The sequence below is a fragment of the Canis lupus genome, chromosome 1 (assembly GCF_048164855.1).
Source record: "Canis lupus baileyi chromosome 1, mCanLup2.hap1, whole genome shotgun sequence".
Lineage (NCBI taxonomy): Eukaryota > Metazoa > Chordata > Mammalia > Carnivora > Canidae > Canis > Canis lupus.
Genome location: NC_132838.1, coordinates 112,069,129 through 112,095,137, shown reverse-complemented (window position 1 = coordinate 112,095,137; position 26,009 = coordinate 112,069,129). Strand labels below are relative to the sequence as shown.

Genomic DNA, 26,009 nt, shown 5'->3' with positions numbered 1-26,009 from the left:
GGGTGGAAGCAGGGGACCCCACAAACTAATAACACAAAATTGCCAAAGATTAAGGACTCACGCCTCCCCACCTCCCTCTCCCAGCCTTGACCCTAATGTTGAAGGCCACCATTCCTATAGAGTGGAGAACCGGCTGTGGGACGCTTGGCTCCCAGAGGTACCTATAACTCAGATGTCCCGCCTAGGGGCCAAGGGGCCCTGGACGCCTGAGCTGGAAATACACTGCGGCAACCACTGTTTCCCTCCGTGTTTAATTCGGTATCACAGGAGCACCAATAAATAGTTCCTTCCCGCCCCTGCAATCCTCCTCCTTCCCGGGGCAGGGCCCCAAGGGCTGGCTTCCCGTAGCGGGAAGGCACCTGCAGCCCAAGACACTGCGGCTCAGGCCCGCCGAGCCGCAGCACCTGCGGGATTCCCCGAGTTCCAAAGGGGCGGGCCCAGGCCTCCCGACCGCGGGCGGGGCGCGGGGGCGGGGCCTCGCGGGACGTCCCCGAGGGTGGGGCCTCAAGGGGCGTGGTTCTCATCGGCCGCGGTCACCACGACGTCCATCCAGATGCGCATGGCCTCGGGGCTGGGCGCCACCATGTAGAACAGGCGCTCGTAGGTTTTCACGCAGAACGTCAGGCGAGGGTTGGGGCTCTGCGGCAAGCAGCAGAGTGAAGATGGTTAAGGGAACCCCAGCCTCGCTCCTTCCGTGCTGTGTGGCATTGGACAAGTCACTTAGACTCTCTGAATCAGTTTCCCCATCTGTCTTCCTAAATGATGCTACCTACCTCACTGGGTTATGAAGATTAAGCGAATTAATATTTCTGGAGCTTAGGATTTGGGGAGCAGGAGGGATTTAGAAGGAAGACTCGTGTCCCCTTTCTAGCCTACCTTCTGTATTAGAAATATACGCATTCACATCCCCCCTCAAAATCTAGGTTTTTCTAGCTTGTAACTGGAAAAAGCTAATATCTACACCCCATTTATTAAGTAACTAGTTGCCAATCCTGAACTGAGTAAATACTTCACACCTATCCACTACCTGCTGTTAACCTTCTCAAGTCTGAAGAAATGGATTACGCCGTGTCCATTTTGCAGGTGAGAAAATGAAGGCTGGCTAAGGGAAGTCACTTTCCAGACGTCTCACAGCTGGGATTCCAGCCTAAGCTCTAAAAGGCCATAGTCGGTTGCTTCCCAGAGTTTTCTAAATACCACACCAGTCGCCAACATTTAGATTTCTGGCACTGCACTTCTACAAATTTCGAATATCTGAGTCCCCTAGGGCAAGAAAATATGAAATGACAAGGTGCGGTCCATTCCCATTTGGCAACTATAGGCAGAGGCTGAGAAACCATCGCCTCCCCTAGATGCTAAGAGGCTGTCTTCGTCCTCATCCATTTATTCCCAGTTTGGCATCAGAGCTTTTCAAATTTTTGCTTTAGATCTTTGGCTCCAAGAAAAGTAATAGTGGCTGGGAGCCAGAGACTGAGCTCTTAATTTTTGGTTGCTGCAGGGAAATGACCTGGTGCGCTCCTGTGTTGGATAGAGGACCCTGATGGTGTGGTGTACCCAGGGGCAAGCTAAAGCCTGCCAGCAGGGGCTCTGACCAGGAGGGCAAAGGGCACCACATGGGGGCTTCACCTTGAAGGCACAGCGTAAGTGGTCGTAATAGACTTCCTCAATGGCCTGGAAATAGATGACTCCTTTGAGCTTGGTCTCTTCCTTGTCTGATGGAGGGAGGAGGTGAGGGAGAGAAAAGCCAGTGAGAGGTGTGTGTGTACGCTTTGGAGCAGGGGTAACTAGAGCCAATTCCTGAAACTTACATTGGGGTGACGGAATGGTGGCAGAGTTTGAGGTCCCTAAGATACCCTGGTTGGGAGGTGAGTGAATGTTGAGATCAGAAGGGAGACTGGATAAGATTGGAAATGGGGTCTGGGGGGCTGCAATCCTAGGTCTCTGAGTGCCTTGGTCCTGGAGAAGAAGAGAGACTCTGGAGAGCCTCAGAATCACTGACTCGCCTGGAAAGGAATGGTGAGGAGGGGCCTGGACTCCTTCCTGGGTGTTGAGGGTGGGGGGAGGGCCTGACAATGTGGGTTTGGATTCCTCCCTGTGTCCTAGGAAAATAGGGTCTGGGGAGACAGAATTGTATAGAACTGTACCCACATTACTGAGGAGGGCTGGGCGGGGGGGTTGGATTCTGGGTGGCTAACAGGGCTGGGGATCCAGACTCCTGGCGGCTAAGAGAGAAGGGGGCAGGAGGCCAGGGCTCTTGGGTGTCTGTTGCGGAAGGCCTCAGGAATGGCCACTTCCAGGGTCTCTGGGCCCCAAGGTCCCAGGGGGCTGGCCTGGGCTTACCAGCATAGTAGGCCAGACGCCGGGCCTGGCGGTCGAAGCAGAACCACCGCTTCTTCCAGGTCTTAATGCGGCCGCCCATCTTCACCAGGGATCCACGGCAGCAGCCTCCCGACACCCTCACATGCGGGCAGCTTTCGGGACTGTGGCCCCAACGTTCTAGGTGCTGGCGGAGATCCAAGACTCGAGGGCCTGGGGGGCGGGGTGGGGGCGAGGGCGGGGCCTGGGGAGGGAAGAGAAGGGGGCGCAGCTGACATCAGAGGGTCAGGGAGGGGGTGTCCTGCAGCCAGCGGTCCTGGCCATCCTGCTCACCCGATCAGCTCACCTGCAAGGCCCTTTAAGCAGCTCTTTTCTTTCTTTCTTTCTTTCTTTCTTTCTTTCTTTCTTTCTTTCTTTCTTTCTTTCTTTCTTTCTTTCTTTCTTCCTTTTTTCAAAGTTTTATTTATTCAGTAGAGACACAGAGACAGGGGCAGAGACATAGGCAGAGAGAGAAGCAGGCTCTCCCGGGGGGAGCCCAATGCAGGACTCGATCCCAGGACCCTGGGATCACACCCTGAGCAGAAGGCAGATGCTCACTCAACCGCTGAGCCACCCAGGAGTCCCTAACCAACCGTTTCAACAATGCTCATCATGAGAATGATTCTGGCAGCTGCACTCAGTAACTAGGACACCCTTCCCCGGGGGGGGGCTTCCTTGCAGCAACAACTTGACTTCCCATGACTGCCCTTGGGACAGGGCTACTAGGAGCCCCAAGCAAACTGAGATGCAAAAAGGTAAAATGATCCAACCGAGGTCACACAGAGCTTCTAGGTGGTAGAGCTGAAACACAAACCCAGGTCTCACCCCCAGAGCTCACTCTAAAACACAAGAGGTATTCCACAGAAGCGAGGGAGCTCAGTGGGACCCTCATATACTGCGAAATACGGACCAAATAAGTGATCCATACATGAGAGCAGTTTCCACTACTGTTGTTATTGTGATGCAATCAGCGATTACTACCTGTGCTAAGAACTTTATGGGTATAATCCCTCTGCCACCTTCAGACTTTCTTGGGAGGTAAGGGAATTTTATTTGGGGGGGGTAGGGAGGTAAGTACACCATTACCTCATTTTTACAGATGTGTGGAAACCAAGACTCAGAGAGGTTAAGTCACTAGGCCCAAGTCACACAGCTGGAGCTGATGGAACCAGGACTCGCCAGGCAGAGTGGCTATCTCAGGCGGCCAGGAAGGGGAGAATCAGGGCAATGAAAGTGTCTAGTGTGTACGAGGCCCAGCCTGATCACACTTGTTCTTCCCAAAGGATCTCTGCAAAGAATGGTAATGATCCCCACAGTCACACTGAGGTTCAGGGCAGTGTGCCTCAGACTTGAGCAGGCAGGCTGACCCCCTACAGATTTTGTTAGAATACAGCCTTGTGTTCGGTTAGGGGTGGGAGTGAGGTTCTGTGCATGCAACAAGCTCCCCAGGTGCCAATGCTGTTGGTCCAAGGACCACACCTTGGGTATTGAGGGCTGAGAAAATGAGCTGAGAAGACAGGTGACGGCAGAGCAAGAAGGGATGAGAAATAGAGATGAGACTCCCTGGATAGAGGAAGGCAGACAGAGGGGAGATACAGAGGTGGGAGCGGGATGCACAGGAGGGGAAGGAGCAGGTGGCAGTTAAAAATGCAGCTACTGGGGCCTGGAACCTTCTATGGGTCTGGCTGCCAATCCAGTTACACTAATGTTCACCAATGTGTACGAAAGGTCATACTCGTGTTGAGCACTGTGCCAAGCGATCACACTGATCGCTTTGTTTCCTCTCAAAAAAGAAACAAAACCAAAAAAACCCTTCTATTGTCCCCATTTGCCAGATGAGGCAACTGAGGCTTCTAGAGAGGACGTTACTCATGAAGGTCACCAGCAAGGATGTGGCTGACGGGGACCCCAATCCAGGAGAGCTGTTGGGCTGGGGACTTTTTTTTTTTTTTAACATTTTATTTCTTTATTCATGAGAGACAGAGAGAGAGAGAGAGGCAGAGACACAGGCAGAGGGAGAAGCAGGCTCCACGCAGGGAGCCCGAGGTGGGACTCGACCCCAGGTCTCCAGGATCAGGCCCTGGGCTGAAGGCAGTGCTAAACCACTGCGCCACCGGGGCTGCCCCTGGGCTCGGGACTCTCAACTCCACCGCTGTCCACTGTGTCACCCCCACAGTGCACCCATGCCTGCCCCTCTTGGGGCCTCAGTTTCCCATGCTGAAATTCAAGGGCTATCACCAGTGCCTTCCCCTTAGAGCCGATTCCAGGACGAGCGCGAGGTCAGGCTCTCCAATCCCGTGACAATGTTTCGAGGTGAGATGCGAGAGACACACTTGCGCATGCACACAAGACAGCCAGAGGGGAACCGGGGTGAGGGTGAGGTAAGACAATGCACAAAGCAGGGGGCTGTTTAATAAATGATGATGCTCCAAAGCAGGAATGCTTCATTTTTAATGAGCTACAGTTTATCCCTGACAGCCCAGAAGGCTCCACTGCCACGCCTGCTTTATTTGACTCTCTCTGGCTCTTATCAGCACCTGACATGCTACTTATTTCACTTATTGAAGCTGCTTTTTCTTTCTAAATGCTAGTTTCCTCCAGGGCAGGGATTGTCATTTGGGTCACTGCTGTGACCCCCAGCCTACCACGCAGTAGGCACTCAATAAATATAAAGGAAGTTTATTTTTAAAAAAATAAGGAAAGGACAAATGGTTAAGAAAACAAAAAGCAGATGGGGAATAATGTGCTCACTTATGGGAAAAATAAATTCACAAAATATGGTTTGATCAGTGTATGCAGAAAAGTAAAAAAGATTTGAGGGCCACGGCGGGGGGTGGGGGGTGGGGATGGGGGGCTCAGTGGTTGAGCACCACCTTCAGCCCAGGGCGGCATGGGATCGGTTCAGCATGGGGCTCCCTGCATGGAGCCTGCTTCTCCCTCGGCCTGTGTCTCTGCCTCTTTCTCTCTGTCTCTCATGAATAAATAAATAAAATCTTAAAAAAAAAAAAAATTCAAAGGGGGCACCTCAGTGGCTCAGTCGGTTAAGTGTCTGCCTTCTGCGGGGTCATGATCTGGGGGTCCTAGTATTGGGCCCTGGTTCAGCTCCCTGCTCAGTGGGGAGCCTGCTTCTCCCTCTCCCTCTGTGGCTCACCCCCCTCAGCTCTCTTCTCACGCTCTGTCTCAAATAAATAGATAACATCTTGAAAAAAAAAAAAAAAGATTTGAAGGCTTCTCAACAAGAGGAAATACTTGCGCCTCCAGAGATACCATGGAGAGACCCTCACTTCCCCAAATTCAATAACATTTATTATGATAAAAATGTATTCCTGCTATTAGCATGGGTAAAAATATAATTTTAGTAAGGAGCTGTCAGCTAAATCCAGAATGTGTAAAATTCTGCAGGATGAATGACTCAATTTTTTTCCACAAAGAAACAGCATTTTTTTTTTTTTTTTTAAAGTAAAGAGGGAGGATTCTTAATCTCAGACACTTTGGAGACATTTTAAGTGCATTGTATCTACTTTGTTTGGATCCAGATTCAAATAACCAACCATAAGAAGACATTTCTGAGGCAAGTCAGGAGATGAGAATATGGATCACATATGATGATGTTAGAGAATTATTAATCATCCCATAAAGTATGACAGTGGCATTTTTGTTATGTTAAAAAGAAAACTCTTTTTAACTGTTTGTTTTAAATTTGGAGATACACAGTGGGGTATGGACAAAATGATACAATATCTGGAATTTGCTTTAAAATATTCCATTGCAGGGTGGAGAGTAGGTGAGGGATCAATAAAACAAAGCTGGCAAATAAAACAAGATTCAAGACTGATAACCACCAGGGAGCTTAGCTGACTCAGTTGATAGAGTGTATGACTCCTGATCTTGGGGTCATGAGTTCAAGCCCACATATGGTGTGTATAGAGATTACTAAAAATAAATAAAAATCTTTAAAGAAAGAAAAAAAGACTGATAATCACTGGAGCTTCCTGGTGAGTACACAGGAACTTATTAATCTATTCTACATATGACTATTTGGATAAGACAGATTTTTTAAAGAATGAAACAAATTTTTAAATGTTCTAAGTGTTTTTGAAAAGCCCCAGCATATAGTTGCCCTCATTCTACAGTAAGTACTGACATTGTCACCCACTTATAGAAGAGGAAACTGAGGCACAGAAGTAAAGCATGTAACCCGAGGACATGCCATGGACATAGATAACCATGATAGGAACAGAAACCAGGCCTTCTTAGTTCCCCTCCCCTTGCCAAGCCCCGGACACTTTTCTTTTGGAAGAGAGGAGAAGCTGAGAGAAGAAAAAGCCGAGGCCAGGGCAGAAACAGAGCAGGGAGGTGGGGCTGAGGGCAGGGGGCTACTGACCATGAGGGCAGGTACAGCAGGGCCTGAGGAACCTTCTTTGCTTCTTCTCAGTCCTTCCTGTGGGTTGAGGATGAAGGAGTCAATGAGGATGCTAACCAATAAGAAGCAAGGGAAAAAAGTACTGGACTCCTGGGTCTGAGGGACGAGGGACTGGAGACCTAGACTCCCTCCTGGGTCTGAGGGAGGAGGGGGCTAGAGGCCTAGACTCCTGTGTCTGAGGGAGGAGGGTACTGGGGACCTAGACTCCTGGGTCTGAGGGAGGAGGGGGCTAGAGGCCTAGACTCCTGGGTCTGAGGGAGGAGGGTACTGGGGACCTAGACTCCTGGGTCTGAGGGAGGAGGGGGCTGGAATAGGATCTCCTGACGCTAAAGAGGAGGGGTGGGGTCTCACCCGGGCCTTGAGCAGTCGCTCCCTCTCTGCCACAGCCTGCTGTAGGAGCTGCTCCATTCGGGCGATGTCTGGGTGGAGGGACCCACAGCTGGGAGGACAGAACAGAGACGGAGCAAGTTACAGTGCCCTAGCCTCTTCCCATCTCCCCACCTTCTCCCTGATGTCTCACCTGTTCCCAGGGCCACAGTTCAGCAGCTGATAGAGCGGGTGTCTCCCAGAGTCTCCTGATGCTGGTGGGAGGGCCGAGGCCCCCAGGGGTACTGGGAGAGAAGGGCGGGGGGGTAGGGGGCCAGGATTCTCCCTGTTTGAGCCCTTCCACCTCTACTCCCAGACATCCAGGCTCCTCCATCCTTGCTGCAGGAAGGGAGGAGGTACGTGGGAATGGGGGGGACCCTCACCAGTACAATGGAGGGACAGAGGTCGGGGGGATCCCCTCTGGCTGGCTCTCTCTCCCCTCTTCCGGGGCAGGCTTCCAGTCCTCTGGAGGCCAATGGAGCCCTGGAAACACACAAGACCCATGCATACAGGAAAAGAGGCTCAGTCTCAACTGTAGGTCGGAGGACTGCCAAGGAAAAGCAGTAGCTCCTTGGCTCAGATCAGAAAGCTACTGTGAACACGATGCTGGGTGAAAGCAGCTAGTCACACAGGACCACACGGCGCAACGTGCAGAAGGGGCAGATCTAGAGACAGGAAGTAGATTAGTGGTTGCCAGGCCTTGTGGGGTGGGGGGGAATTGAGGGGTGAGAGCTAGAGGATTCAGGGTTTCTTCTGGGCATGATGAACATACTCTAAAATGGAGTGTGGGGATGGCTGCACATTCTGTGAATATACAAAGAAAACCACTGAATTGTACACTTTAAATGGGTGAATTGTAGCATATGTAAATTATATCCCATAAGACTGTAAAAAAAAAAAAAAAAAAAAGCCCATCACGTTGGTGTGGATGTGGGAAACCCATAAGCTCTCTCACAATGCTGGGGGTGGGGGTTGGGTTCTATTGGAATAACCTTTATAGAGGCCAATTTGGGTCTTCTTATTTTTATTTATTTTAGATTTTTTTAATTTTTAAATTTTTTATTTTTTTAATTTGAGATAGTGAGCAAGCGAGAGAGTGCAAGAGCACAAGCCAGGGGAGAGGCAAAGACAGAGAAAGTAGCAGGCTCCCCGCTGAGCAGAGAGCCTGACAGGATCCTGAGATCATGACCTGAGCCAAAGGCAGACACTTAACTGACTGAGCCAGCCAGGTGCCCTGGCTCTTTTTATTTTTAAAATGGAAATTGCATAAACATTTGGGTCTCAATTCCACTTCTAGGCCTCTATACTATGGACACACTCCTAACATGTGCAAAATGACTTGAGTTTCAGATTGTTCCCTGCAAATGCCTAGGAGCTACCCCATCAGAAGGAGATGAAGTAAATAAACCAGCCACCATCCACACCCCAGAAAATGCTCCCACATATAAAAGGAGGAGGATGCTCTTTTCTTTCTATCCAGAGAGGAAATAATCTCTAAGACAAAAGCAAATGCAGAACCGTGCAAAGAATGTACTAGTATGCATAAAAAGATGGCAAAAAGGGCAGCCCCGGTGGCTCAGAGGTTTAGCGCTGCCTTCAGTCCCGGGCGTGATCCTGGAGACCCAGGATCGAGTCCCACTTCGGGCTCCCTGCATAGAGCCTGCTTCTCCCTCTGCCTGTGTCTCTGCCTCTCTTTGTGTCTCTCATGAATAAATAAATACAATCTTTAAAAAAAAAAAAAAGGATGGCAAAAGTACATTTATGACAGGCTATAGAAATACAGAATATCTCCAGGAAGACTCAAGAAACTGGCAACCTGGGGCTGTCCCCAGGAGGTGAATGCAATGGATGGAGACAATGGTGGGAGAGCCATCTCTCTAAATATCCTGCCATACCCTCCAAACTTTGAATGAGGGGAATGTTGGCTTTCTAAAAAAATAAACATGACAGCCAAATGTAGCCTGTGCTCTCAGACCAGAAAAAAAAAAAACTGGGGTTTTGTTTCATTTTGTTTTTGCTAGTAAAACAATAGGGGGACAGCTGACAAAATATAAATAAGATCTGGTTATTTCAATAATATTATCTCAACATTAGTTTCCTGAATTTGATCACTGCAGTGTGGTTATGTAAGAGTGGCCTTGACCTTAGGTAATAAATGTAGAAGTATTTTAGGGTAAGGGGAAATCATGCTGCAGAAAAGAATAATAAAGTGTCCGTGCACATGCACACAATGTGTGTGTGGAAGAGAGAGAGAGAGAGAGAGAGAGAGAGAGAGAGAGAACAGTGAGAAAGAAAAACAAAGCAAATGTCCAATGTGGTAAAATGTTCATTACAGAACCTGAAGGCCCAGTATATAGGTATTCTTTCTACTGTTTCTGTAATTTTTCTTGTCTTACATTATTTCAAAATAAAAAGTTACCAAAAAATGAAAATAAACTTAATTGAGAGTAATGAAGAAATAAAACGCAAAGCATTTTAAAAAGAAAAAACAACTCTGAGTGGATAATAAAGAATACAAATGGGGCTCTTGGCTGGCTCAGTAGGAAGAGCGTAGGACTCCTGATATTTGGATTGTGAGTTCAAGTCCCACACTGGGTATAGAGATTACTTAAAAATAAAATTAGGGCAGCCCCAGTGGCGCAGCGGTTTAGTGCTGCCTTCAGCCCAGGGTGTGATCCTGGAGACCTGGGATCAAGTCCCACGTAAGGCTCCCTGCGTGGAGCCTGCTTCTCCCTCTGCCTGTCTCTCTCTGTGTCTCTCTCTCTCCCCCTGTGTGTCTCTAATAAATAAATAAAATCTTTTTTAAAAAATTAAATTATTTTAAAAAAGAATAACAAAAATAATACATTGCATAAAGTGAGTACCAATAAGGATACTCACTGCCATTCGTCACAAGGCTTCAAATATATTTGATTTGTGAGATAATAATAGCAAAGGAAAAATCAAATTGGTTACCTTGGGAAGGATGCAACAGAACCAAGTCTTTATTTTGAAGACTGGTGAGTAAAGTGAAATCAGCAAGCATGAGCATCTTTCCTGCATTTTCTACAAAAACCATGCCCCCGGGTAACCAAATAGTAAAGAAAGGCGGGATGCCTGGGTGGCTCAGCGGTTGAGCGCCTGCCTTCAGCCCAGGGCATGATCCTGGAGTCCTGGGATCGAGTCCCACATTGGGCTCTCCGCAGGGAGCCTGCTTCTCCCTCTGCCTGTGTCTCTGCCTCTCTCTGTGTCTCTCATTAAAAAAAAAAAAAAGTAAAGGAAGACAAGCCTCTACAGAAGTATTTTAATGAATAAATGAGGAGGAATATCAGGTTGGAAGTGGAGTACTTTAGATCCCTCGGATAAGGAGATAAGGCGCCGATGCCAGAGAAAGAGAAACAGGCAAATGGCCCCCAGCAAGACTTGCACAATGCTGACCTTGCACCTGCTCGGGCACCCTGCAGCCAACTTTACATGATGCAATCAGCAGACCCTGCCTGGGAAACTCTACAAAACAGCCATCTGGTGTCTTCACCAAATAAATTACAAGAGGGACAGAAAAAGAAACGGAGGGGAATGCTATAAAGACTTAAAATATATAGCCACTAAAAAAAAAAAAAAAAGAAAGAAAAAGAAAAGAAGAGTAAACTATAGTATTTAGGGACAGACACTTAACTGGTTGAACTTCATATTTTTTTCTTAAAGATTTTGCTTATTTATTTGAGAGAGAGCATGAGCAGGGGTTGAAGGACAGAGGGAGAGGGGGACGCAGACTCCCTGATGAGCAGGGCGCCAGCCTGATGCAGGGCTTGATCGCTGGACCCTGAGAGATCATGACCCAAACAGACGGCAGACACTTAACTGACTGAGCCACCCATGCGCCCCTGAACTTTAAAGAAATATAAGATACTACTATAAACGTCAGACCAGCAGCCATTCTCCAGGAGGCATGTGGTGTGTTTCCGGAGTGGCTGCCAGTTTTGCCTCCTGATACAGCTGGCAGTTCCAGGGTGTTCCCATATAATAATTAAGCTGGGTGTGTGTTCCATGTGATTTTCTATACTCATGTTATCTTTAATAAAAAAAAAAAAAAGTTTGACAAAATAGCAACAGCAAGTATTTATCAAGTGCTCATTCCATGCCTAACGGCATACCTGGCACCTTGTAGAGCCACCGAAGTTTCTAAAAAGCCCAGGGAGCTGGGAAAGTTTTGCTCCCCTTCGCAGGGAGGACCCTGAGTCCTGAGCCCCTGTGCCTCTTCACTCTTTCCTCGCTTCAATCACTATTCCCAGCACTTCCTCACTGAGACCTGAGATATCTGGCACTGAGGCAACAAGGGGGGGGTGAGGGGGACCCAAGCTTTGTCTGCATGGCACTTATGTTGTAGGAACTGAATAAACTATCATACAAATAACTGTATCATTAGAAATTGCTGTGAGCAGAGAGAATAAAGTGTCATAATAGAGGATCAGCTTCTAACTGGGAGACCAGGGATAGCCTTCTGGACACTTGACCCTAAGGCCCAAAGAATGAGAGTTGGTGGGGAAGACTGAGGAGAACAGTGTTCCAGGTAGAAGGAGCAGCAAATGCAAAGGCCCTGGGGCAGGAGCAAATAGGGAATGTTGGCAGGTCAGGGCTCCTGCAGCTACAGCAGAGTGTATGTGGGGGACAGTGGTGAGAGGCGGCAGAGGCCAGATCATGCAAGGGACCCACAGGCTCAGGTGGGGAGGCTCAGGAGGCTGCTGACAGCTCTAGGTGGGGGAGGACTGAAGGAGGGGTCGAGATCACTGGCTGTTGTGTGGGGAAGAGATTGTTGAGAGACAAAAAGTAAGATGAAGACATAGTGAAGAGGCTGGTTTAGGGTCACAAAATCAGAGATGAGGGTGAGAGTGGGTGGAAGAAGGGTGCTAATAATTACGATAATACTAATAATTGTAATGATCATCAGAGTGACAGCAGCACTAAACACCAACTACGTGCCAGGCACCATGCTAAGCACTTTAGCCATCAACCAGTGGGTGCTGTTGTTGTTCACATGTGTCAGCTAAGTAAACTGAGGCAAAAAGATGTGTCTTGGGGGAACCTGGGTGGCTCAGCGGTGGAGCGTCTACCTTCAGCTCAGATCGTGATCCTGGGTCCCAGGATCGAGTCCCTCATTGGGCTCCCTGCATGGAGCCTGCTTCTCCCTCTGCCTGTGTCTCTGTCTCTCTCTCTGCATCTCTAGTGAATAAATAAGTAAAATCTTAAAAAGCAGCAGAACAGGTGTTTGAACCCAAGCAGCGTCAGTACCCTGGCACAACACGTGATCCTGGAAAGAAGGGTAAAATCTGAGACTTACGGGACTTGGAGGGACCAAGAGGAAGGAGTGAGGAGTCCTTTGTTAATTCACACACTCATTCATCCACTTGTGTATGTTTACCTGGCCAGGTAAGTAAATACTCCCTGGGCTCTTTGTGTGCCCTGCGGTCCCCAGCCGTGTCCCCCTGAGCCAACGCTAGCCACGATGCCCTCCTGCATTCCGAGGGACTCCAGAGACACCCTTGCCTCCTGGAAGGCACTGGTTGTGGGAAGCAGGCAGACTGGGCTCAAACCCAGCTCGGCCACTTCCGGGGGCTGTGACTTTGGCAAGTCCTGTCTTCTGAGGTTTGAGTCCCCCTCTGTAAAGTGGGCAATGTCCCACCACCCTGCTGTAGTTGATGCAAAGATTAAATGAGGGACCTCATGCAAAGCACACAGGAGAGTGCCTGGGACGGCCTCCCCAGGTGGCACCCAGGTGCAAGGTGGGCATGGGATCCACACCCATGGGCACACGGTCTGTGGCAGCCAATAACCCAGGTCACAACTCCATAGGAATGGACCTGGCTTCCCAGCAAGTATTTATACATAGGCAATTTACTTTTAAGGGTCATATTTACCATAAGTCATGTTGCCCAGGAACGCAGCTGATGCTTCACCTTTATCAGGCTGCCAGGGGAACCAGCTGGAAAGTTAATTTCCCCAGGCAGAAAATCTGCAAGCCCTTTACCCAGATAATAATGGAGACCTACTTTGGGGGGTTGTTCTGAGCAAAGAATGAAATATTTTCACATTTTGTAGATTGATAGATCTCACAATACACATATTAAGTTGAACCACACCCGGCTGCCAAAAATGACCCCTTCCCATGTCCAAATAATATCAATTCTATGCTCTGCCTCTGTTTCTTTACCTATAAGATGCAGGCAAGAAGCTAGCTGATGGTACCGTTGCAAAGACAAATGGGTGAATATGTGCGAGGCACTTAAAACAGTGCCTGGCACACGCTCAAGACTCAACAAATGTCAGCTGTCATCGTTATTCCTGTTTATAGTGTTATCTTGAGAGTCATTAAAAATGACGAGGCAGCTCTAAATATATCAGTAGAAGACAGTCTCCACGATCGAGTGTTAGGTTAGAAAAATCAAAGCCAACAAGTAGCTTATACAGGCATTTTTGAAGAAAAGTTTGCATAAGAGCTACCAATTTGGGGGCCCCTAGGTGGCTCAGTTGGTTAGCATCTGCCTTTGCCTTAGGTCATGATCTCAGGGACCTGGGATCAAGCCCCACATCAGACTCTCTGCTCAGTGGGGAGCCTGCTTCTCCCTCTCCTCCCAGCTCGTGTTCTCTCTATCTCTGTCGCTATCTCTCTCTCTCTCAAATAAATAAAATCTTAAAAAAAAAAAGCTACCAACTACCAATTTCTAAGTGCTTAGTTGTGCGTCCACACAACTAAAACAAAACTCTTCACCTAGCATTCAGCCTCTGCCTCCTGCACAGCACTCTGATGCTCTCTACTCGGTTTCATTTGAAAGAGTTAGTAACAATGAATGTCGTATGCCGTTAATAAATGGGGAGCCCCGGTTTTAAGGAGATCTAGAAGGAGGGGTACCCAAGAAAGCATTGCTGGGGATGGGGCTGTGGGCCAGTGGGGTGGAAAGAGGGTGCCTTCTTATCAACACGCCCTATTTGGCTGCTTTTGAAATTTACTCCTGGATGTACCCAGTCCCATTCTGTCAGGGAAGTGGTGGGGTGTCAGGAAGAAGAAAGAGAATCAGTAAGTAAAGCCTGAGCCTAACAAAAAATCAAAATACCCCTCGTTCATCCTTTCCTCTCCCCCAGTCTCCCATGGTGGAGAAAGCCACAGGGAAAGTTCTGGAGATGCAGTGACAGAGAGAAAGTCACATGGGGGACCAGAGGCAGTGGGGGAAGGTACCTGCAGGGAGCTGTGAACAGAGAAGAGGCAGGAGGAAGTGGTGGAGGCAGTGTGGGCGGTGGGGTCCTGGTACACCAGCAACTGGCGGTCTGTCTTCTGGGTGATCAGGAGCTTTGGGAGAGGGGTTGAAGGTTAATGGGAGCTGGAATGATCCCAGAGGACCCACCAGTTCCCAGAAGATCTGGCCCTTGTCTCCAGTGTCAACCTACTCCTCAGATGGAAAAACAAAGGCTCAAGGTCACAAGAGAGCTGGCCTGGGATCTTAGGAAGCAAGGACCGTGGGAGAGACTACAGGTTCCCTGAGGAGGAGGGACTGGGGGCCTGAATTCCTGGGACCCAAAGATAAAAGGGTTTAAGGGTAGGGAATTGTGAACCCCAAGGGAGAAGGGGTCTGGGGGCCCGGACTCCTGAGGGAGGAAGAAGAGTTTGGGGGATGGTCTCCTGGGTCTGAGGAGGAGGGGCTGAGAGGCACAGGAAATCCCCATACCTTAGTGAGGGCCTGGCTGGACTCAGAAAAGTTCCTGCCCGGGGTTCTCTGAAGGCAATTAAGCTCGAGCAGTCGGTTCCGCTCCTAATAGAGGAGCAAGTTATCACTGGCTGGCACCTTGCAGCATCGGAATGGGCCATCCCAGCCGCCTTCTCTGATGCCAGGAGACATCCTGGGGTGCTGAGTGGTGATGAGAGGCCCCAGAGGGACAGTTGGACAGGTCTCCTTGGAGCACGTACCTGTGTCAGGGCCTGAAGGGCCTCCTCCTTCTTCTGGCTCAGCCCCCTGCTCTCAGCTGCCATCTGCTCCCCCAGAGACTTGAGCTGCTCCTCTAAGACCTGGATCCGGCGCTGCAGGGCACAGCCCGGGGCCCTGGTTACTCAGCAGCCCCCGGGTTTCCAGTTGGCTCCCCTAGAGCCAAGTCCTCCTCGAGAGCCTGGGGTATGCTGGACCCCATAACAGAGACCCGGGGACCTGGGTGCCCAGGCAGGAGTGGGGGTTGGGGGCTCAGAGTTATGTTCTCCTGGCACCTTTCTTCCCTTTTGGGGATCCAGGAGAAACCTGGGGTGAGTTGGAGGGGATGGAGGATCTGATGCTCAGACAGAGATGGAGAGAGGCAGAGAAGACCCAGAGAGAGTTGTGGAGGACAGAGAGTCCAATCAGAATAGAGACAAAAACAAAGGACCAAGACCGCCCCCCAGAAGAAGAGGTAAGAGAGGAGACAAGGCACAGACAAGACAGACAGAGGGAGAAGAGAGAGTGACAAAAAAAAAAAAGAGTGACAAAGAGAAAGTCCAGAAATGGGGGTGGGAAAAGGAGCCACTCGTCCCAATCGAGGGGTTCAGATCCCAGCTCTATCCTCTACAAACTGAGTGGCCCTGGGAAAGGTTACTTGAGCATCTTGACCTTCAGTTTCTTTATTCATAAAGTCTGGGGGGGGAGAGTCAGATTGGCCCCCTCTGATTCTCGTAAGGACTCGATGAGTAAAGACTCATGAAACATTTAGGACCATGCCCAGCACATTGTAAACGCTCCATAAATGTCCATGACTGTCATAAACTCTTCTGAAGACCGTGACGCAGGTGGGAAATGAGGGCAGGGCAAGGGCCAGACCTGGAATGGAGGAGTCAGAGGGCAGAGGCGAGGGAGGAAGGGGTGGCCCAGCCTGACTCACCCTGTGCTGTGCCACACTGGCCTGGAGCTCCCGGACCTTGGGGTCTCCTGCCCGGGCCCCAGGGCTGTCCTGGTCCTCCTCCTCCCGCCGGCTCTCCTGCTCCAACTGCTGGAACTCCAGGTCCTCATATGCACGCTGGGCCGCATCCAGCTGTTCCCTCATCTGTGGGTGGGATTGCAGGACCTGGAGAGGTCTGGACCGCCCCCCGGGACCCAGGGCAGGTAGGTGGGCCAGGACCAGGAGTCCTGGTCAAGGAGGGAAGAGGGGCCTGGTTACCAGGTCCCTGAGAGGATGCGGAGGGCCCTCACCTCCTGCACTCCCTGCAGAAGCCGCTCACGCTGGTCCTCCGGCTGTGAGTCAAGCTGCCCCTGGGCCTCCTGGAGTCTCTGCCGAAGACCCTCCACACGATCCCGCTCCTGGATCAGCTGCCTCTGCTCCTGAAAGGACACCCAGGTTCCCAGCCTCAGTCTGGACACAGGAAGAGAACAGAGGCCGGCATGGGCCAGGCTACCCGGATCGTGAGACCCAGCCTGGGTGAGCGCTCCAAGAGTACAGGGACTCCCTGTCTGTCTGTCTGGTTCACTCTTTTTTTCTTTTTAAGATTTTATTTTTATTTTTTTAAGATTTTACTTATTTGAGAGAGGGAGGGAGTGAGAGACTACAAGTGCAGGGGGAAGAGGGACAGGGATATCCCACCGAGCAGGGATCCCAATGCAGGGTTCAATCCCAGGACCCTGGGATCATGACCTGAGCCAAAGGCAGACACTCAACCACTGAGCCTTCCAGGCGCCCCCATCTAGTTCACTCTTGTACAGGCTGGGACAATCAGGACAGTGAAACACTGACTGGGGCACCTGGGTGACTCAGTGGTTGAGCATCTGCCGTTGGCTCAGGTCATGACCCTGGGATCCTGGGATCGAATCCTGCACTGGGCTCCCCAGAGAGAGCCTGCTTTTCCCTCTGCCTATGTCTCTGCCTCTCTCTGTGTGTCTCAAATAAATAAATACATACACACATACATACATAAAAATCTTAAAGAAAAGAAAAGAAAACAGAGACTACGGAAACCAAAAGTGAGGAGCAATGTGTACCGGGATGATCCAAGGCTTCCTGGAGGTGAGGATTTTAAGATAAGCCTCAAAAATCAGGGAACAATTAGACCTGGGGAGAGAGAAGGAGCTGGAAGGGCACTTGAGGCTGAGGGCACAGTGCAGCACAGATGCATAGTAGTTGAAAAGCATAGGAAGTTTCAGGGGTAAAGCCTGGTCAGAGAGGAAGATGTGGTGGGGCGGTAGCCACGAGGAGCACAGAGGGAGGAGGTGACAGTGGAAAGGCAGGGACGGTGAGCTCCTGTCTGGTTTGGCCAACCAGGCTGAGGAGCCCTTATCCTGGGGCAACAGGACTAGAGAGAGAGTCAGGGAGCTGAAAGAACTGGGCATGTTATCTGACAGCAGGTTTGGGGCTGGAAAGAGGGAGGTGTCCAGAGCTGTGCGCCTGTTTTTAAAAACACTATCACCATATCATTATCACACCTTATGAATGAATTGATTCTCAAAGAATTTACAGACAATACCAGGTCTCAGATTGGCTTTTAAAACTGGGGTTGGGGGGCAGGGGGCGCCTGGGTGTCTCCGTTGGCTGAGTGTCTGCCCTCAGCTCAGGTCAGGATCTCGGGGTCCTGGGATAGAGCCCAGCGTGGGGCTCCCTGCTCAATGGGGAGCCTGCTTCTCCCTCTCCCACTCATGGCTCTGTCAAATAAATAGATAAATAAATAAAATCTTAAAACAAAACAAAACTGGGGATGGGGAAGCAAATGGAGGGACATGAAACAAGAATGGAAGATCAATTACCGCTGAAGCTGGCGAGCATACCACATGGCCACCCACCTGACTACTCTGTGGGTTTGACATTTTTCACAATATGACATTCAAAGAGCACAGAGAGGGGGCAAAGGAAGAGACCCCAATGTGTCAGGCCTCAGAATCATGGTCCGGGAGGGAGGAGGAAAACAAGGAGCATCTACCCACCCCCCACCCCCAGCCCCAGTATCCCTTTGGGGAATGGGGCTCAAGTCCCAAGGGCACCACCAGGAATATCCGTCGGACAAGGAAGGACACTGATGGTGAAGATCCGGCAGGACACACTGACCTGTTCCCGCTGCTCGTGGCTGCCCTGCTCCGTGTCCACCTGCTGTCCCAGCAGCTCCCGGAGCTGCTCCTCCTCGCGCCGGGCAGCCACCCGCTCCCCAGCCAGCTCGCCCCGCAGAAGGGCCACTTCCACCTCCATCTGTGGGGAGGATGTAGGCGCTGAGGCCCAGAGGCCTGGGTCCGAGGAAGGAGGAGGCTGGGGACTCAGACTCCTGGGTCCACGTGGGGTGTGCCTGGGGGTCTGAGCTCCCGGATTCCGAGGGAGGATAGGGCTGGAGGCCTAAGGGTCGGATTCCGCGGGAGGCAGGGCGGGGTCGGGAGCTCGGCCTTGAGGGCTCCCCTTGAGCCGGGGCCAGACTGCCCACGAGGTCCGCAGGCTCACCTCGATCCTCAGCTCCTTCCTCTGGCGCTGCAGCTCCTTCACTCGCTGCTCCATCAGGGCCACGCGGGTCAGCGCCTCGAGCTGCTGCTCTCGAAGCCGCCGTGCGGCCCCCCGCACCCCCTCCCCGGGCGGGGAGGATGCGGGGGGCGTGGCCGGGGTCCGTGCCGGGGGCGGAGCCTCCCCCTGAGGGTGGAGGGGGCGTGGTCAAGAGGAGAGGCCCGGTCTCTGCCGTCGCGAGGCAGGTCGGTTCCCCCAGCACTCCGGGGCTGGGGGTCTGGTCAGCCCCAGTCGGCCGCCACGCCCGTTTACTCGAGTGGGGGAGGGTGCAGGCGCGGGAGCCCCCCACCCGGCCGAGAGGAGACCCAGGGGCCTGCAGTTCGGGACGGGGTACGCAGCCGACTCCAGGAAGATCCCGTTTTCGCTACCCAGGTCCCATTCTCTTGACATCGCGTCCCGGTGGACCTGGGTCTCTCTCCCTGTCTCCCCAGGTCGCTCTGAGTCTTCCCCCCGTTTCTCTGGGTTTTGTCTCTCCGACTCCGTATCTGTCTCCGAGTCTCCAGGTCTCTCCCTTTCAGAGTATTTCCCTTCGAGCATCTCTGTCCTTTGTTTCTGGGTCCCTGTCTGTGTCCCTATCCCCATCTCTCTGTGTCTCTGTCTCTCTTGGGTCCTTGTCTCTCGGTCTCCCTGTGTCCAGGTGTCTCTCCCGGCTCTCTATACCTGTCCCTCTGTGTCTGTCACGGCTGGCCCCTGCCTTTCCCTCTGGGCCCGTGACCCCTCCTTCGCCCTCCAGCTCCCTCACCGCGTCGCGGCTGCTCTCCGTGCTGCTGCCTTCTCCCACTTCTTCCTCTTCCTCAGCCTGCTGCTCAGCTCCTCGGCCGCTCGGAAGCTCCTTCACTGGCTGGGGCTCCTCCGGGGCCGCGGGCGCCTCCGGCTCGTGGGGGTCCTCGGGGTGCACGTGAGGCTGTGCAGCCCCTTGGGGCCGGGCCTCCGCGTCGCCCTCCGAGACCGGAGGCGGCTGGCCCCCCTCCTCCGGGCCGCTCGGCGTCCCCATGGCCGCTGGGCGCTCCGGCGGAGTGGGCGGGCCCCCGAGTTTCCGGGGGCGTGGCCTGGCAGCGTGGGGGTGCGGCCCACGAGGCCCGAGCAACTCCCGATCCGCCAGCGCTGGGAAAGAGCTCTAGGAGGCGGGGCCTAAGAGATCAAAGGCTGCAACTGAGCGCCCCGGGGGCGTGGCCTGGAGTTTCTAGGGGCGGGGTTCGGTGGTTCCCAGGGCGCCACACCCCCGAAGGCCGGATCGGAATTTGAGTCGGGGTCTTAGCACGCCCCCTACTGGCCTTTCCCCTCCCACCCAGGTGTCCAGCCCTGTACCCTCCCAGCAACCCCCAGCGAATCCCTTGGAGCACTCCAGAGCGATCGCATCTCCTCCCTCCCGGACTCCGGCGTCCGGGATCCCGCACCCTCCTTTCCCGAGCCTGGTAGACTTGGCCCCGACTCCACTGCGGGGGGATCAGCGCCCACGCCGTCGCACTCAGAGATCCAGGAGTCTGGGCTCCTACTTTCTCTCCCCGAACTAACCAAGAGTCTGCGTCCTCTGCTCCTCCCGGGGGCTAGATTCCCAAACTCCAGCCTCCCTTCTCCCCGAGGGAGCCCAGAAGGCCGTCTCCAGCCCCCTCCTTCCCCGCAGCCCCGGCCCCCTCACCTGCTCAGGATTCGGCGTGTTTCCCTCTGCGCTCGGGGCGCAGCCTGTTCTGTCTACGGGACAGGTGGCTGGGGAAGAGGCAGGAGAGAGAAGCTGCTCTGTCCCCCTCCCCAGCAGCCCGGAAGTGGAGGGGGGGACAACAGGTCCAACTGCTCCCGAGGGAGGAGGGAGCGACCAGTTTGCCCCGCCCGCGGCCGCGGCATCCGGCCATCCCGGCCCCACCAGCCCCACCAGCCCCACCCTCGGAAAACCCAGCATCGCGACCCTCCACTCTCCCTCCAGCACCACCCCCCCCGCCCCGTTCATGCCCCCTGGAGGGCTAGGTGTCTTGGTCACCTATGTATAAGCGCCTCCCTAATGCCCAGACCCCGGGAATCATGAAAGGAAGGGGGAACGGAGATAGGGACCTCTCCCCTCTAATGAGCCCTTTAGAAGGGCTCTGACCGGTTTGGGGAGCTGGGCAAGGGGAGGGGGTGCCCTGAACTGAGTCAGAGACCCGCCCAGAGACAGGGGAAGTGTGACCCCCGCCCCACCCTGCTATGGGGTGGAGGGCAGAAGTTAAAGGTCTCAACCAGACCCTTTCCTCTCTGGGCAAAAACAGGAAAATAACTGGCATGTGAGAAGGGGTCATTGGATATCAGGAGCTGTGCTCAACACTGTATACACGTTAATTTTATCCTTACAGTAGCCTAATGAGAAAGGTACTATCAGCTTTATTTTACAGTTGGGGAAACTGAGGCTTAGGGGGATAAATGTGCCTGGAAGCCTGAACATGTTATTCATCTTAAGGCTAGATTTGTTCTCTAGAAAGTCCATGTTCTTGACAACTGGGCATACTGTCACTCTGATGCAGCCGGGAAGTGCCTGGAAGATCACTGCAAATGATAGTAACAGTAATAGTCACCACTGATATGACGCCTGTCACGCAGGCAGTGTGCCAGGCACCTCATACATGTGGACTCATTGGATCATCACAACACCCTGTTATTAGTATTATTGCCATTGCACAGGTGAGGGAACTGAGACTTGGAGCACCTTATCCTGGGTCATACGGGTGCAAGTGGCACAAACTCAAGATGGTGTTTTGTTTTTTAAGATTTTATTTATTTATTCATTAGAGACGCAGAGACAGAGGCAGAGGGAGAAGCAGGCTCCCTGTGGGAAGCTCAGTGCAGGATTCAATCCCAGGACCCCAGGGTCACACCCCCAGCCAAAGGCAGACACTCAACCACTAAGCCACCCAGGCACCCCTCAAGATGGTATTCTAATCCAAGGATGTGAGAACCTCTGCCCCAGATATGTTTGTTTCTGGTCTTGTGAGTTGGAACCTTTCCTCCTTCCCAGCACCCTGAATCTTCACCCTGCTTTCCTCCCTGGCCTCTTCAGACCATACACCTCAGACCAGAAAACCAACTGCTCCCTCCACCCCCACACAGATGGAAGTAAGATTAAGAGCAAAAAATAATTTTTATTTATTTATTTATGAAGCTCAGGAGCTGGTGAGGGAGGGGAAGAAGAGAGGCTTGGCGATGGCACCTCTCTCTGTACCCCACCTAGTGCATTCTTAATGGAAACAGGCACCTGACAAAGCCAGGTCAGGAAGGGGGAGTCTGGATCCCACAGAGCATGTTAGCTGGAACAGCAAAGTCTGAAAGGAAAAAAAAAAAGTTGAAACTAAAGGGTCCCCAGCACACCCCCTGATGTCCCACTGAAGACCCACAAATCTTAGGAGCCTTTCTTCTTTGGGAAACTAGAGTTCTGGCCCTAAGCCCCCTCCTCCCTCAGACCCAGGAGTTCCGGGCCCCCAACTGCTTACCTATCTGCTGAGGCTTTGGCAAGTTCAGGTTGTCCATGACCTTGACAAACTCCTCACAGCTGAGGGTGAGCCGCGGGTTCAAAGTCCGCTCCTCCTCTACAGTGGACACTGTGAGCCCTAGTGGCCAAGGGAGGGGAGGGACGTCAACCCGGCAAGTGCCTGGGGCCTCCTAGGACTACATTTCCCAGAAGGCTTAGGGTGCATCTCGGGGCTGGGACTCACAGGCTCTTCCCAGAATGTCGTGGAGATCGCTGGCTCGCCTCCATTGGCACTCTGGGAAATGTAGTTTCCCACATCCCTAAGCTCTGTAAGGAAGTCCCTGGAATACACATACCCTTGGGAATTCTAGTCTTGTTTCTCCATCCACACTCAGCATACCTAAACACTTGATCTTTTCGGCCAGTGAAATTTCTGGGAATTGTAGCCCCCATGCCCACAAAGACTACAGCAGTTTGGTACTCCCTCCCCTTCAAATGTGAAGTTATGTACGTCCCACACCTCCTCAAGGAAGCCCTCACCGCGGTAATCATGAGCAGGGTAGATCAGACAGTCTCCTGGAAGCGTGAAGATCTTTTCATGGACCGAGTGGTACAAAGTCTTAGCACAGCCTGGGGAGGGAAAACTCAGTGGTGAGTCAATCAACAAGACAGAAGCTTTCTAGACCCTTCCCTCAAGAAAAGGGTGGGAGGATGAAATCACAGTAGCTAGAGTCTCTCCCTCATCTTCAGCCAGTACCCCTTTGTCTAGGCACAGAAAGAGAGGGAAGGGGCGTTCTGAGCTGATGGAACAGCATATGTAAAGAATTGGGGAATGGTAAGAAATTCACTATAGCAGTAAATAAGGCTGGGATGAGATCCTGAAGTACCAAGGAGTTGTGCCCTAAGCCTGGGGATGCCAAGAAAGGGTTCTGGGCAGGGAGGCTGGACTAGAAGGTAAGAAACTGAAGACCTGAGGCCACAGAGGGAAATCTTTTTAAAAAAATATCCATAGGGGTACCCAGCTGGCTCAGTTGGTGGCACACACACCTCTGATCTCAGGGTCATAAGTTAGAGTCCCACAATGGGTGTAGAGGTTACTTTAAAAAATATATAATCTGGGATCCCTGGGTGGCGCAGCGGTTTAGCGCCTGCCTTTGGCCTAGGGCAGGATCCTGGAGACCCGGGATCGAATCCCACATCGGGCTCCCGGTGCATGGAGCCTGCTTCTCTCTCTGCCTCTCTCTCTGTGTGTGTGACTATCATAAATAAATAAAATTTTACATATATATATATATATATAATCTTGGGGGACACTTGAGTGGCTCAGGGGTTGAGCATCTGCTTTCAGCTCCGGCGCGATCTCGGGTCCTGGGATCGAGTCCCACATCGGGCTCCCCACAGGGAGCCTGGTTCTCCCTCTGCCTATGTCTCTGCCTCTCTCTGTGTCTCTCATGAATAAATAAAATCTCTTAAAAAATAAAAATGAAAAATATAGTCTTTAAAAAATAATAGCTTTTAAAAAATAAAAATAAAAACCTATACTAAAATTAGAATGATACAGAGATTAGCATGGCCCCTGCACAAGGATGACATGCAAATTCATGAAGAATTCCACATGAAAATAAAATTTTAATAAAATTTAAAAAATATATGCCTACAAATTCACTGACATTTTTCTGTTGAAAATGTGACACCTCTCCTCCTGACAGTGGTCTGGACTAAGTGGCTTGCAACTAATAAATAGGATATTGCAGAAATGACAAGAGTTTTGGGGCACCTAGATGGCTCAGTGGTTGAGCGTCTGCCTTTGGCTCAGGTCGTGATCCTGGGGTTCTGGGATCGAGTTCCACATTGGGCTCCCTGCAGGGAACCTGGTTCTCCCTCTGATTGTGTCTCTGCTTCTCTCTCTGTGTCTCTCATGAATAAATAATTGTTTTTAAAAAAAGGAATGACAGCATTTGGCTTCTAGACTAGGTCATTAAAAAAAAATTAGTCTTGTCTGTGTTGTTCTGAACATTCCCTCTGGGAGAACCCAGCTGCCATGTCATGAAGACAAAATAGCCTCATGGGGAGTCCATGTGGTGAGGAACTGAAGCCTCTTACCAACAATCAGAGCCAGCTTGCCAGCTATGTGAGTGAGGGGCCTTGGAAGCAGACCCTCAGACCCCAGTCAAACCTTCAGATGACCACAGCCCAGGCTTTAATGTGACTACACCCCCATGAGAGACGCTAAGCCAGAACCTCCCAGCTAGGCTGCTCCCAGAGTCCTGACTGTCAGAAACTATGTGAGATAATGTTAATCATTGTCTTAAGTCATTAAGTTCTGGGGTGATTTGTTTCAGAGCCATAGATAACTAATCCACCCTTGCATCTAACTGTCCCCTGACAAGGTAAACTGCTGAATCTGTCTGGCAATAGCTAACCCTTGAATCTAACTCTCCTTCACTCCAGCAGCTGAACTTCTTCCATCTAATCCTAACTCCCTAAAAATCTAATGTCCATTCATTCATTCTTGCAACAGATACTTAAAACCCTGGCACACACATAACTGTACTAAGATCTCAGGTTAGGGGAATGGGCCTGTAACCTTGCTGGAAGTCCGTCCGCCCACACCCTCGGATGAGCAGGGCATCTCCAGTGAAGGCCATGCTGTGATCATTCAGAACAAAGGTGACACAGCCTGGGGTGTGGCCGGGGCTGGCCCGGGTCTCCAAGGCCTGGTGGGGAAGGAGAATACAGACAATTACCAATAAGCCAGGGGCTCTGGCCTCACAGTGAAACTGTCCCCAGAAGTCCCCATCCTACCCCAGGATCACATCTAGCTAACATAGTTTTTTTGTTGTTATTGTTAAAAAATTAAGTTCGATTCCCAGACTCAAACCACACACCAGGATAAACTCCCAGTAAATTAAACATTTAAAGCAAGAAAATAAAACCATAAAACTGTGACAACAACAAAAATACAAATGAATATATGATCTCTGGTTAGGGAAGAACATTCAAATGTGATCCCGAAAGTTGCAAATCATTACAAAAAAGATCAGTGGTTTGACTTTAAATAAATCTGAAGTTTCTGAACACAACAACACCAGAAACAAAATTGAAAGGGAACCAACAAGCCAGCAAAATATATTTATAACATATACACCACATGGTAGTCACTATACTTCATATACAAACAGATCTTCAAATCAATAAGAAAAAGATAAGATAAAACCTTTATATAAGATAAAAACATATAAGAATATAATCTTATACATGTATAAGGAAATATATGTATATAATCTTTATATATATATATATATATATATATATATATATATATATATATAATCTTGAAGTAGGAAAGGTTTTTATAAGCATGATATTAAATTCAGAAGACATAAGGAAAAGCAGTGGCAGAGATGACCACATAGTTTAACTTTATTATAGAAAAGAACAAAACAAGAGTTAAAAGAAAAAAAAAAAAAAACAAAACTCAGGGGCACCTGGGAAGCTCATTCAGCTCAGGTCCTAGATGTCCAGGGATTAAGCCTCTAGCTGGGCTCCTTGCTCAGGGAGGAGTCGCTTCTCTCTCTCCCTATGCCCCTCTCCCCTGCTTGTGCTCTCTCATGCACTCTCTCTCAAATAAATAAATAAAATCTTTAAAAAAGGACAAAAAACTCAGAGACAGTATTAGCACGTATAAGAAAGTATTATAAAGTATGAAAAACCATCATATATAAACAGCTCCTAAGCATCAATAAGAACTCCCAAAAGAAAAATGCACGAAAGAAAAAAACCAGGAAGAGGAAGTAAATAGTCAAAAAACCATCTGAAACGTCTGCTCTCCTTTTTTTTAAATATTTTTTTTTTCGGGATCCCTGGGTGGCGCAGCGGTTTAGCGCCTGCCTTTGGCCCAGGGCGCGATCCTGGAGACCCGGGATCGAATCCCACGTCGGGCTCCCGGTGCATGGAGCCTGCTTCTCCCTCTGC

At 50.8% G+C, this 26,009-nt stretch overlaps 2 protein-coding genes, 1 long non-coding RNA gene and 1 other non-coding gene across 5 annotated transcripts in view; 2 read left to right on the top strand and 2 right to left on the bottom strand.

Annotated features, from left to right (window-relative positions):
* Positions 1-232: 232 nt before the first annotated feature.
* PHLDB3 (pleckstrin homology like domain family B member 3) lies at positions 233-19,728 on the bottom strand. 2 transcript variants are annotated; one of them, XM_072775692.1, is made up of 15 exons: positions 19,344-19,726; positions 18,545-18,727; positions 18,164-18,301; positions 16,324-16,452; positions 16,016-16,177; positions 15,081-15,191; positions 14,842-14,925; positions 14,355-14,465; positions 7,528-7,627; positions 7,299-7,389; positions 7,130-7,217; positions 6,740-6,796; positions 2,341-2,560; positions 1,627-1,712; positions 233-639 (listed from the first exon to the last, which is right to left on the bottom strand). In XM_072775692.1, exons 1-15 carry the CDS (start codon positions 19,593-19,595, stop codon positions 505-507), a joined length of 1,947 nt encoding a protein of 648 aa, XP_072631793.1. In that variant the 5' UTR covers positions 19,596-19,726; the 3' UTR covers positions 233-504. The 2 variants fall into 2 exon arrangements, with proteins under 2 accessions (XP_072631793.1, XP_072631794.1); XM_072775693.1 differs by lacking the exon at positions 1,627-1,712 and having other exon boundaries at positions 19,344-19,728.
* Positions 18,670-26,009, top strand: part of LOC140604368 (uncharacterized) — a 13,347-nt gene continuing 6,007 nt past the window's right edge. Inside the window, exon 1 of the long non-coding RNA XR_012007288.1 lies at positions 18,670-18,786. This is a non-coding gene — a long non-coding RNA (uncharacterized lncRNA). The remainder of the gene's footprint in view (positions 18,787-26,009) is intronic.
* The window catches only part of ETHE1 (ETHE1 persulfide dioxygenase), a 23,693-nt gene continuing 19,372 nt past the window's right edge, over positions 21,689-26,009 (bottom strand). Inside the window, exons 4-7 of the mRNA XM_072775697.1 lie at positions 24,622-24,751; positions 22,575-22,664; positions 22,057-22,173; positions 21,689-21,888 (exon numbers count right to left, since the gene is read on the bottom strand). Coding sequence (XP_072631798.1) covers positions 21,836-21,888; positions 22,057-22,173; positions 22,575-22,664; positions 24,622-24,751 — 390 coding nt within the window. The 3' untranslated portion in view covers positions 21,689-21,835. The remainder of the gene's footprint in view (positions 21,889-22,056; positions 22,174-22,574; positions 22,665-24,621; positions 24,752-26,009) is intronic.
* LOC140608863 (U6 spliceosomal RNA) lies at positions 23,546-23,655 on the top strand. The gene has a single exon (XR_012010855.1). It is a non-coding gene; the product is annotated as a U6 spliceosomal RNA (small nuclear RNA).

Excerpts from the sequence above, each read along its gene's own strand:
- PHLDB3 (XM_072775692.1), bottom strand. The coding sequence starts at position 19,595 with ATGGGGACGCCGAGCGGCCCGGAGGAGGGGGGCCAGCCGCCTCCGGTC. Across the intron at positions 16,178-16,323 it reads TTCTGCAGGGAGTGCAGGAG|ATGAGGGAACAGCTGGATGC; the intron begins GTGAGGGCCCTC and ends TCCCACCCACAG. Across the intron at positions 7,628-14,354 it reads CTGTTCACAGCTCCCTGCAG|GGCTCCATTGGCCTCCAGAG; the intron begins GTACCTTCCCCC and ends GTGTGTTTCCAG.